Source organism: Patella vulgata, chromosome 7 (assembly GCF_932274485.2).
Source record: "Patella vulgata chromosome 7, xgPatVulg1.2, whole genome shotgun sequence".
Classification (NCBI taxonomy): Eukaryota; Metazoa; Mollusca; class Gastropoda; family Patellidae; genus Patella; species Patella vulgata.
The window spans coordinates 62,950,959-62,964,708 of NC_065885.2; the positions used below are offsets into that span (position 1 = coordinate 62,950,959).

The 13,750-nt window shown below is 41.2% G+C and overlaps 1 protein-coding gene across 1 annotated transcript; it reads right to left on the reverse strand.

Moving 5' to 3' along the window:
• Positions 1-1,923: 1,923 nt before the first annotated feature.
• LOC126827874 (cytochrome P450 2D28) lies at positions 1,924-4,202 on the reverse strand. The gene is made up of 4 exons (XM_056102340.1): positions 4,160-4,202; positions 3,239-3,378; positions 2,938-3,094; positions 1,924-2,102 (listed from the first exon to the last, which is right to left on the reverse strand). Exons 1-4 carry the CDS (start codon positions 4,200-4,202, stop codon positions 1,924-1,926), a joined length of 519 nt encoding a protein of 172 aa, XP_055958315.1.
• Between the last annotated feature and the right edge of the window lie 9,548 nt (positions 4,203-13,750).

Sequence of the window (13,750 nt, forward strand, 5' to 3'; positions counted from 1 at the left end):
ATTTTGCCCGCACAGTGGCACTACGGCCTACTCTTATATCGAATTCCAACTGTCAATTGATCTTTTACGTGCTCGCCAATGTGTACACGGGACTTCGGTTTTTCGTCCCATCCGAACGACTAGACAGCTGTCCTTGACAGGCCCTCCGTCCTGCATCACTGATAAGGGGGAACCACGCCGGAAATTCTGGATGAACTTTCTCGGCCAATGCCCGACCTCCAGGCTAGCGAGCCAGCGTCTTACCCCATTACCTGTGTATATTTATACCAGTCAACTAGGGGGTGTTTGGATGGCTGAATGGTTAGGGTGCACGCACTGTATCATAAAGTCTGTCATTGAGTCGACTGGCGTGGTTTCGAATCCCCGGTTGTACGTGACAAGGAGTATGTCGCCTGTCCAACCTCGTGGGTTTTCTCCGGGTCCTCCGGTTTCCTCCCACTGCTAAAGACCCCTATACGCGCAAGCGAATTATTAAAATAAAATTAAAAACCATACGTTAGTCCCGAAATGACCTAGTTTGTGTCGAGTGGACGTTAAACCCCATTCTCTCTCTCTCTCTCTCTCTCTCTCTCTCTCTCTCTCTCTCCAGTCAACTCAATTCATAGGATAAGGTCTAGTTCCTTATAAGATGTTATTATTCATTTTCTCGCCTGTTTAGGAGAAAAGCATGTTTAGGGAGACGAGTGCAGATGGTGTAATTGAATCACCTGATTCCAGTCGCAGAGGGGCGGAATGGATGACTGGATGACTGGATGACTTAATACCGTGTAATGTTATTGTTTATGTTCCTGTTGTATTTATGTTGCCGTTTGATTTACGTTCCTGATTTTAAAAAATCCCACATTTACTGGAGAGACAGAGAGAGAGAGAGAGAGAGAGAGAGAGAGAGATGGGGTTTAACGTCCACTCGACACATACTAGGTCATTTCGGGACTAACATATGGTTTTAATTTTATTTCAATAATTCGCTTGCGCGTAGGGGTCTTTAGCAGTGGGAGGAAACCGGTGGACACGGAGAAAACCCACAAGGTTGTCACGTACGACCAGGGAATCGAAACCACGCCAGTTGACCCAATGACAGATCTTATGATACAACGCGCACGCGCTAACCATTGGGTCATCCAACCCTCCACAGCTCGTGCGAATCTGAAATTCTATGTGCCCTTTAATTCCCGAAGGACATTTATTCATTAATATTCATATAATCTGTAATTAATTTTAATATTTAATTTATACAATTATAATAAACTAATGTTGATGATAGTGGTATAATAAATTGTTTCTTTCTAATTAGCTCAATTAAAAATCAGAATTTTATTACTACATTGTAACAGTCTGTATTTTCCATGAATGAATTTTCCTCAATGTAGCGCTATTGCTCACGTGCCACAACGCCTCTTCAGCATTAGGTTTTCTGACAGTGGCGTTCCCAGTGTGGTGACCCCCACCCCCGCCACCTTTCCGGTCAATGCCTTGATTATATGCACACAAGATTTAAGTATAGGTCCTTGTACTCAGATATATGTGAAAGGCAGACATTTTATATATGTAATAACTAGATGATATAAACTTTTTATTCAAATAAAATAGGACACCATGATATATTCAAGATGGCGTTTTATTAGCTCTAACATCGGATATTGTCCTTGATCTTTTGAAAATCAACCGCCAGGAACATCTTGTATATATATAGAATACAATTTCACTCTACATTCATGGTGTTGTGACTTGGGGTGGCTTTATTAAACCGGCCCTGGGTTTTACTGGTGGTGGGGGATGGGGGGGGGGGGGGGGTTCTTACTGGTTTCTGACTGATTAAACCCATCAGGTGTTGCCTTAAAATGTGACGTCATCCGGAGAAAGCGCTTTTGGCCCATATGGACTTCCGTCACATATTTGGTCTCCTCAGATCTGATTTGGTGTTTACCGGGGAATAGCACATATTTTGAAAGCCTTAGGGGCATTGGTAGCTCCAAAAGCGGCTTCGAATCCAGGGGCTGGCTTTCCGGGTTCGGTTATAAATCTAAATCTTTGAATGAGATGAGTAAAGAAAAGAAAGACCTCTATCTTGGCTGTAGTTTCCCCCATGCATTTTCGTTTTCCTGAAAGTTAATAAAAGAAAAATTGTAATAAAAAGATAGCCACTCAATGCGGTGAAATACTCCTACACTGATGCAATGACTTGACGAAAGATAGCCCCAAACAGCAGCTTATCGTAAAAGAAAACGTGGATGTCGAATACGTATATATTAGATAAGGATGTCATATGTACGAAAGCCCAGAAGGCTCATTCCAAATTCCAAATTCCAAATGCGAAATTCCAAATTCCAAATTCATGTCTTACCAATGAAATAGCAAATTGGCAGCCCCCCTCAATTAAACAAATTAGAATTTAAATAAATTGTAATTTTACACAACTAATTATGCGACACTTATCTTCTCTGCAGCTGCCATGATGATTGTAATGTCACGTGATTATGTCGAGTTTCGAATTTGGAATTTCGCATTTGAAATTTGGAATTTTGCATTTGAAATTTGGAATTTGGAATTTTGGAATTTGGAATGAGCCTTCTGGGCTTTCGTACATATGCCCTCAAGAAATCTGCGATCATCGTGTTTACAAGCGATTTAAATTTCCGCCTAGCCCCGATCATCATTACTAAAGTCAGTACGATAAACAGCATAGTCTCGATTATCCATTTAATCGTTAAATCGTGAAGGAAAGTTATGCAGTAAATCGGCTCATAATCCACAAAAGATCGCAGGCTAGCGATGCCATCTAGAGTTGATTATGGTCTGGACAGGTTAATTATTGTCTAATTAATCATTTCGATTAAATTTCAGTCCTAAAGAAAGACCTGCAATAGTCAGATTTAGCTCTTGCATAATGCATGTTTAAGTTTGTGATATTATTTGATAAGGGCCTAATAAACGTACCAATACTGAAATGAATGAGTTCTTCTCTGGGTATTAATTTACCATCCTCTGAAATAAATCTCTCGGGTCTGAAGACTTTTGGATCGCCCCAAATCTTTTCATCCATTAAAACAGAATCCAAATTGGTAATAATAATAGAATTATACGGTAAGCGATATCCTTTGTACCACATGTCTTCAGTCACACTACGAGGAGCACCCAGTGGTATGACAGCGGCAATCCGTGAAGTTTCAGTAATGACGGCCTGAACATATATCAAATTATCCCGGTCGCTCAAGGCAGGTGATCGGCCATTACCAACGTGTGTCTGGACGTCTTGGTAACACTTCTCTTGCACATCTGGGTTTGTTGCCATAAAGAGTAATACCCATCGCAGTGTTGATGTGGTCGTCTCGGTTCCTGCTGCTAATATTTCAGTGACTATGTGTTGTAGATTTTCAACTATAGAAAAGAATAAAAATATATGAATGCATAATCATAAATGCTAAATCAATATATAAAATGAAATGGGGTTTAACGTCTCGGCCAATACCGGGGTCGAACCAGGTACCTCCTCTTAAAATAAGAATTACGATACTGGCCACCGTCCGTCAGCAATACATTTATTTTGTCTCAAATCTTGTGATGAACAAAAATACATCCATGAGGAATTGGGCTGTTGTTGTTGTCGAGGTGATAGGCTCCTTAAACGTAGGTTGGAGATAGATGAGCTATTAAGAAGTTTTACCGCCCCCATTTCCTAATTACGGCACATACGTGGTTTATAAGTTACAGTGCCCAATAAATCATTTAAAGAATCCATCCAAAGGATCAGCTCCTGGCTACAAATAGTCTAGGGTAATGCCTCACCAGGACCGCTGGGATGACGTGCATGTGCAGTCGGACCCGCATTGCTATCTAAGCTCCGATCTGAAACTGGGAGAACGGTGAAACCTACCCGCGTACAAATGGTACTTACAAAAGATACATTGTGGGAGATTAGATAAAGAGCTGGCAGTTCTCACTATAATAGTTAAAAACTAGATAACGAGATTTTAGCTATTGAATTTTCCGTCTAGCCTCGTTCGTCATTACTAAAGTCGGTACGATAAAAAACATAGTCTCGATTATCCATTTCATGATTAAATCATGAATGAAAGTTGAGTAGCAAATCAGATCCTAATCCCATAAATATCGCAGGCTAGCGATGACATGGAGAGTTGATTATGATCTATATACTTACCATCCAATGTAGTTTCTTCACCCGCAGTCTTCCTAGCGTACATTTCCTTTAAATACAGTGCAATAAAGCTGTTACAGTTATCGGGATCATAATTATCAATATTATGCTTTATCATTGGAGTAACAATGATTTCGTTGAATTTTTTTACACTTGCCTTCACTTTAAGAACGCCAAAAACATCACCCGGTAAGTACTCAAGAAACGGGAAATAACTCATGGCCGTCGAAGTTCCAACCGTGCTTAAGGTTTCGGTGATGATGCGCAAAACCAACTGAAAGTGGTCATTGTCATATTCATATCTTTGAGCAAATATCATGTTACATGTTATGTTGGACACCGCGTTTCCTATCAAAGGATTTGGATCAAAGGCATTTCCATTTTCTTTACGAATGGCGTCCAATAAATAAACACTTTCTTCTTGTATCGTGGCCTCCATTGATTGTTTTCCGAAGTCGAGTTTACGAAGCAAAGCCAGTGAAACCATTCTTTGTTCTCGCCATAATTTGCCAGACGTCGAGACAATACCTTAAAAGAAAACAGAGTCACATTTGGATAAAATACATCGATAACTTGTGCCACGACATCTTCCTAAGTGTGCAGCGACATTTTGAAAATGAGAAAAACCACGTGATCCCAATTGAGTATTCACTGGTGTCTAGTGTATACCGTCTCACTTAGCATGTTTTTATTTTGCAAAATTCAAATATTTTTCATAATATATATTTAGCCAGGTGTGCCGCTATCTTTTGTCATGTGTTCGAAGGTGTGCCGTCGGCAAAAAATGGTTGAGAACCACTGAACTAATGGGCGGGCTGGATGACCGAATGGTTAACACGTGAAGGCTGGATCATAAGATCTGTCATTGAGTCACCTGGCGTGGTTTCGATTCCCCCGGGTGTTTGTGACAAGGAGTGGGGTCGCCTGTCCAACCTCGTGGGTTTTCTTCGGGTCCCCCGGTTTCCTCCCACTGCTAAAGACCCCTACGCGCAAGCGAATTATTGAAATGAATGTTAGTCCTGAAATGACCTATTTGTGTCGAGTGGATTAGGAGGCACCGCGAAATTTTAAATTTTAACTAAAAAGTGGACAAACGAGACTAAGTCTAAGTCTCGAATGTCCAGTATCGTTGCGACGATAACATAATAAACAATCGACGTTACATTTTCAAACACCTACAACTGCGCTCAGAATAAAGTAATTTGAATTGAATTTTCAATATATTCCTTTTTCATTATCTATTTATGAATTATTACCGCAAGAACAATCATCTTTTTATCTAAATCTTACATAATCCATTTTTAATCTCCTAATTAATTATTACATTTCTTGATAACATATCTATAAAATACATTCTGAAAGTTGTAAGTACCATTTACGACCCAAATTGCTTTTTATGCGCAAGATCACTAATCACATTGAGAAGCTTCTCTATGGGTTGGATGGAGCTGTATCAAAAGGACTGTCATTGAGTCAACTGGCGTGGTTTCGATTCCCCGGTTGTACGTGACAAGGAGTAGGGTCGCCTGTCCCACCTCGTAGGTTTTCTCCGGGTCCCCCGGTTTCCTCTCACTGCTAAAGACCCCTATTGAAATAAAATTGAACCATATGTTAGTCCCGAAATGACCTAGTTTGTGTCGAGTGGTCATTAAACCCCATCTCTCCCCCTCTCCCTCTCCCTATCTCTCTCTCTCTCTCTCTCTCTCTCTTTCCCCACAAAAAGAATGCTTTTAAAAATGTTGATATTCTAACTGCGTTATTAAAACCTACATCCGACATTGTGTGAGACTTTTTCAGAATTATGACATCGAATTATAGAAACAAAAACTATTTTATAAATTTGGGGCTAAAATTCAAAATAATACCTACAATTACGGTTACCTGATCGACCTTAACTTTCAAGGGCAAAATCGCCCACCCTAAACATGAAATGAAATGAAATGAAATGAAATGGGGTTTAACGTCCTACTGTTCTGCTTCTATGCTTGGCTAATAAAGACGGGTATACGCCATACAGTGTGCTACGATGGGAATTTTGCCCGGGCAGCGGCACTACCGCCTACTCTTATATCGAATTCCAACTGCCAAGGGATCTTTTACGTGCCTTCCAATGTATACACGGGACCTCGGTTTCTCGTCTCATCCGAAGGACTAGACAGCTGTCCTTGTCAGGCCCTCCGTCCTGCATCACTGACAAGGGGGAACCACGCCGGAAAATCTGGATGAACTTTCTCGGCCAATGCAAGGATCGAACACCCGACCTCCAGGCTAGTGAGCCAGCGTCTTAACCACTTAGCCACATGACCCCCCCCCCCTTTCCCAAGTCCTATAACTCGGTCTTGGAAGTGATTTTCTGTGGACAAATTCCACCACTGAACTTTCCGTATTATTTTCACGAATCGTAGTATTTAAAGTAGAAATGCTAGAAAATACAAACCCAACGAAAAAAATAAATTAATGAAATGTAGGATTTTTTTTTTTTGCTGGCCCTGTGAACAAATTACCTTTGTATCCTCCCAACATTTTCAATGAGTTTATTTCTGGGCGGTTGCTCAATTTGTCACCACTTTTCACTAGTAGGTCCTGTAATGTTTCAAATCCATTTAATACTACGATATGTTTATTCCCGATGTATAAACTAAATAAATCACCATATCTTCTACGAAATTTAGCAAATTGTTTACGCGGGTCGATCTCTAATTGTAAAAGGTTGCCTAAAATCGGTATCATTGGCCTGGGTCCTGGCGGCACGCCAGAGGGTACACCAGACCAAGGGTATGTTGAACGCCACCACAGTAAAGATACGAGAACAACCAAGAGTGCCCAAGTTACGTTAGAGCACACAAACACATCCCCAACTTCCAACATGCTGATCGGTCTTCCAAATGGAAAGAGATGGAATTTTTAAATCTGTAATTAAATCCTTGTTGGCGTCAGTGAATGTACAGATGTTGCAGGTAATTATAATTAAAATCAAGCTGCCGTGACTGAATTATGTTGATTATATCTAATAATGAAAGAACCGGGTTTGATTTCATAAAATGCAGTTTTATGGCACTTCAGCTCCAACTGGGTTATATAACGTCAAATATACGTCAGCTCCAACTGGGTTATATAACGTCAAATACACGTCAGCTCCAACTGGGCTATATAACGTCGCATACACGTCAGCTCCAACTGGGCTATATAGCGCGAAATACACCTCTAACTGGGCTATATAGCGTCAAATACACGTCAGCTCCAACTGGGTTATATAGCGTCAAATACACGCCAGCTATATAGCGCTAAATACACGTCAACTCTAACTGGGTAATATAGCATCAAATACACGTCAGCTCCAACTGGGTTATATAGCGCCAAATACATGGTGATGTTTTCATTATAGAAAACAAGTAGCAGCGTACTATGGAAAAGGGACTGTTTATGACGTCACCTTAGCCATCTTTGAATTGCGACATCAAAATTCACCATGCACAATTGTCCTTGGAAAACGCTTGCGAAGTTTCATGTCGATCGTATATGCATTGGCGGAGCATTTGACTTTTTAACAAAGATCATCGCACCTAAGAACAACAACAACAAGATGAGTAGCCCTTAGGGACCAGTTCATGGTCCCAAAAAATGTATTTCTAGATAATAAACTATAAAACCCAATTTTACATTCCTCGTTACTGATTTTTGGAGGAAGGGTATGGTGACTCAGCGAGAAAGGCGCTAGCTCACAAACCAATGGGTCCTGAGTTCGGTCCCTGCGTTGGTTGAGAAATTTTTTCCGAGATTCCAGGGTGGTTTTCCTTAGAGTGAGGGTCTGGCAAGGTCCAGTATATAGTCGTTCGTATGGTCCCCCCTCACAAGTTGGTGTGCACGTTAAAGATTCCTTAACAGTTGGAATCTAATTCAATTGCTGTCCGGGCAAAATGTCCCACACAGCACAAGCGTGAGCTCTTCTTCATTTTTCCGGTTAGTGCAAAAAAGTAGGACGTTAAACCCCATTTCTTTGCTGATGAGGTCACAAAGTCCAATTCGATATTTGAAAACAATTTGTCAACACAATACATCACACTTATTAATACTCAAGATCAACTTTAGCCATCATAGGAGTAGGTTCGCCTGTCCAACCTCGTGGGTTTTCTCTCCGTGTCCTCCCACTGCTAAAGACCCCTACGCGCAAGTGAATTATTGAAATACAATTGAGCCATGTGTTAATCCCGAAATGACCTAGTTTGTATCGAGTAAGGGATGGGAGAATTCCATCAAATCATATATATAAACAGCAAATTTTCACTCGGCGGCATTCGCATTATCAGTATAGAACAGTTTGTGGTTCGTGTCTTGTGCGTTGCGTATTTATAGTCCCTGGGTAGGGTGACACGTGCACCGTGCAGACACGGCAAATGTACACGCTTCAGTGGCTTAACTTGAAGTGATTTCTCGCATACACTACGCACTATGATAACAATCAGGGCTAGAGTCTATGATACTATAAATAGAAATCGCACGTGCAATTCCCTGCACATCTATCAACTATTACAGATGTAAAAAAATCTATTGTTGACGATTTTGAATAGCAGTAATATTTAGCTTATTAGTTATTACAGCAGCTTCAGAAATTACGTTTGTTTTATTTTTTAAATTGCTTTATCATTAGCTTTTACTTTTACAGGGTTCTTAAAACAATTGTTGAGTTGCCCAACGTGCGTGTTTCTAAATTCAATTGATTGTTCCAGCTTTCTGTTATGGTTCGTAAAAAAAGTAGTCTTGATTATCCCGGCCTGTTAATCAAACGTAGAATGGTCGGTAGACTGGTTAAGCGAGACTACTTTCAAAACAAGGGCACGTAACCTATTTTTTACTCACACGTGCTCGGATGTCATGGCCGACACACGGAACCATCTTTCAGTGTATTATTTATGGATGATTAAATGGTCATAGCTTATTAAGTACAACATGGCCGTTTATTTAGTGACTATAAATGTGCAAAACAGATTTAAGGATTGGTATATATATATAAATATTGTGGTGTAATTGTCGAGATATTTGAAGATATTTATTTATGGCGGGGCACCCTACCCTAGGGTGGTGAGACCATATCAGTCGAGTGTGACGCCAGGGAAATACACACTATAAGTCGTATCCTAGGTTTTTTCAAGTTACATCTGCGCCCGTAAAAGAATTAAGGCCGTGCTCGCTCGCGCTCTCTCTCTCTCTCTCTCTCTCTCGCGCGCGCCATCATGGAACTTAGGGGATATGGAATAAGATGGAATGAATTGAGGTTTAACGTCCTACTGTTCTGCTCCGACTAGGCTAATGAAGACTGGAATACGCCCATGTTCCTGAAGCAACAACTGCGAGTTTCACAACATCTGGGCGTTGCTTGTTTACTTCACAATTCCCGAACTTATGGCTATGTTATCTACAGACACATGAGCTGTAGCGTCCAATCAGAGGTTGTGACATCGCGACCTCCACAGAAACCTTGACATTGAATGAACCTTGAACTTTGCAACTCGATTATCACAGGTAGACATTTTAGCTTGAAAGCGCGAGACTTGGTATTCGCGACGATCGAGGAATCTGATAGGCTCACAAGTTGGGATTGTACCCAATCGAAATTAGTGCCGCAATATGCAGGGTATTACTTGAAGACCTTGATAAGATGTATGTAGTTAAAGCGAGACAAAGCCTTCTATTGAAGATGGCATACGCCTTACAGTGTACCATTAGGGCCATTTTGCCCGGACAGCGGCGCTACGGTCTAGTCTTATATCGTACTCAACTGCCAAGAGGTCTTTTACGTGCACGCCAATCTATACACGGGACCTCGGTTGTTCGTCTCATCCGAACGACTATACGTTGTTCCGATAAACTCTCTCGACCAACGCAGGAATCGAACAGGTTATCGAGCCAATATCTTAGTCTTACTCACTGAGCCACTGTGGCTCCCCGTATAGAATGCCGTCGCATGTGTAGGAAGGACAGGGCCTGGCAAGGACAGCTGTCTAGTCGTTCGGGTAGAACGAAAACCGGGGTCCCGTGTATAAATTGGCGTGCACGTAAAAGATCCCTTGGCAGTTGGAATTCGATATAAGAGTAGGCCATAGCGCCGTTGACCGGGAAAAATGTCCCGCATAGCACACTGTATGGCGTATGCCCGGCTTCATTAGCCCAGTCGGAGCAGAACAGTTGGACGTTAAACCCCATTTAATTCGACGCAGAGATGCCGGTATAGTATAGTCAACTGGCGTGGTTTCGAATCCCCGGTTGTACGTGACAAGGAGTAGGGTCGCCTGTCCAATCTCGTGGGTTTTCTCCGGGTCCTCCGGTTTCCTCCCACTTCAGTATTTCAGATAATAAGGGCAATTAGTGAATAATAGATAAAATAATGAACTTCTACCATGTTCGTTATATCCATTTCCCGGTTTCCTTCCACTGCTAAAGACCCCTACTCGCACACGCATTATTGAAATAAAATTGAACCATATGTTAGTCACGAAATGACCAAGTTTGTGTCGAGTCGACGTTAAACCCATCTCTCTCTCTCTCTCTCTCTCTCCCTCCCTCCCTCTCTCTCTCTCTCTCTCTCTCTCTCTTTCTCTCTTTATATATATATCCATTTCGTGAGTTAATCAATTGTTTTAAGTTGAAAATGTTGACTGCTTCATGAACAAAAGAATCCGTTATTTGATTTGATAGTAGTTCTATTGTTTATTACTTGCACGTCCGTGGATGATCTGTCTTATCCGCAGGTTTGTCTTCTGGCCCTCCGTGAGTGGTGCGTTGTCATGCACATAATAATAGGCTACCACTCGGCAAACCTCAACAGATTCCAGTACCCTACATCTACATCTACAAAGTCAATCTCCCAAACAGAGTTGTCTTCGAATGCTGGATAGCGAGACTTGTGGAGAATGCTACAAAGTCCGCCATTAGAACTACTTTCAAGTTCCCGGATTACAATGGCGTTGTCCATGACGACCAATGACGTCATTGATGACGACGTATTTGAAGAATGTTTTATCTTACAAAATTTTCAAAGTTTGAAGCTGTTTTTCTTTCTTTAGACAAGGACAAATTTGCACTGAAAATTCTACACTCTTCGAACGACGCAATTTTGAGAACTTCTTTCTAAACGCGGGCAAGTTTCCCTTATAAGTAAACCGGTGCCGCATCGCAAATGTATAGGCGTAGGTACATATCACTGACTGTCATACAGCCGAGGCTAGATGGAGGGTACCGGAATCTGCCGAGATTTGCCGAGTGAATAGGCTACAGCTCGAACAACGATCTATATTGCAAGGGAGGTAAGTCGAAGAGTATTGCTTTTCAGACCACCAATTACTTATCGTTCTCAGTATCGCTACAACTCTAACATTATAACTTATATTGCAAGGGAGGTAAGTCGAGGAGTATTGATTAAAGACCAACAGTTACTTATTGTTCTCGGTATCAAATCTATTTCTCTCTCTCTCTCTCTCTCTCTCTCGCGCGCGCGCGCGCGTTGAGAGAATACTCTTCGAAACGTCGCCCAGATATATTAGTACTGGTAGCTGTTTCCATAAGTATGTGTTTCCATAAGTATGTGTAATAGTTTATTACTCGATCCAGTAACTAAATACATCAATAATTATTTCCGTTGACAAAAGCAGAAATTTATCATCCCTAACATTGCACACGATATTATTATAAATAAAATACCCGTATGATAGTTTCAAAATGGCCGTGGCAGAGATATCCGTCGGCACGTTCAATAGTATTCCATGATGGCTAAATTATGTGATCTTAAGGGGTGAGTTTGTGTTCAGAATGAATGTCCATCCCTGAGTTTTTATCCCAAAAAAATGTTGATATCTTTTCTGTGCGTAGGTGACAATTTTTTAGCTGCCTGGAACAGGGGGGGGGGGGGGGGTAGAGTGCATGGGGAATAAAAAGAGATAGTTGACTGGTATTCGCGCTTATATCTATAATGTATAGAAATAAAAATAGCTGTGTACTTTCACTGTAACCCAGGCATCATTTAATCTTGTGTATTTAGCACTATTTTCTTTCAAATGCATTCAATATCAAATCCATGTTTAAAAACTTGTAAAAATCATTTAAAATCACCAAAAATCATCTAATTTGTACTTGTGTCCAGTTTAAAGCTGACCATTCAATTTACAAGCGTTATATTTCTCGATCACTGTTAAAAAAACCCAAACAACCGGCCAATTCATTATTGATGTATAATGACTAATTTTTGAACAGTGGTCAGGAAATTAAGTGCTTGTAAATTGGATACTCATTATCAAAACTTATCGGCCAGCTTTTAACTGGACACAAGTACAAATTAGATGATTTTGGGTGATCTTAAATGATTTTTACGAATTTTTAAACAAAGATTTGATATTAAACAAGTGTGAAAGAAATTAGTGCTAAATATACAAGATTAAATGATACCTGGGTTACAGTGTTATATGTTGTTCCAACCTAACGAATTGCAACTGAATGCGTTTGTTAGATGAAACAATGCATGAGGTGGTCTCCGTGCGAGATGTGTCAAACTGTTCCGAATACTGAACAGAGAGAGAAAGAGAGAGAGAGAGAGTGGGGGTTAACGTCCACTCGACACAAACTAGGTAATTTCGGGACTAACGTATGGTTTAATTTTATTTCGGGAGGACCCGGAGAAAACCCATGAGGTTGGGCAGGCGACCCTACTCCTTGTCACGTACAACCGGGGAATCGAAACCACGTCAGTTGACTCAATGACAGACTTTAGGATACAGCGCACACACGCTAACCATTCAGCACCCTCACCCCCCACCCCGCACTGAACACAGAAGTTATTAGGTAAGGATTTATTTATTTTCCGATGAACAACCACCCGATTAGATTTTATTACGGCCAGCCCTCGATAAACTACTAGAAGGTTTTATTACTCAACAAATACCTTCGCGAAGTACGTAATAAAATCTAATCGGGTGGTTGTTCATCGGAAAATAAATAAATCCTTACCTAATAACTTCTGTGTTCAGTGCGGGGTGGGGGGTGAGGGTGCTGAATGGTTAGCGTGTGCGCGCTGTATCATAAAGTCTGTCATTGAGTCAACTGACGTGGTTTCGATTCCCCGGTTGTACGTGACAAGGAGTAGGGTCGCCTGCCCAACCTCGTGGGTTTTCTCCGGGTCCTCCCGAAATAAAATTATTGAAATAAAATTAAAACATACGTTAGTCCCGAAATTACCTAGTTTGTGTCGAGTGGACGTTACCCCCCCCCCCCCCCTCTCTCTCGCTCTCTCTCTCTCTCTCTCTGTTCAGTATTCGGAACAGTTTGACACATCTAGCACGGAGACCACCTCATTGTTTCATCTAACAAACGCATTCAGTTGCAATTCGTTTGGTTCCTTTTTATGGGTCAGGAACTTCGCAAGCCGAGGGAATATTGTTGCATGATGGCTAAAATTGATCTCAAGGGGTGAGTTTGACACATGAAGCACGAAGTCCACCTCGCCGTTTCATCTTCCAAACGCATTCAGTTGCAATTCGTTAGGTTTCTGATTATGAAGGAACATCGCAAGCCGAGAGAATGCATGATGGCTAAAATTGATATTAAGGG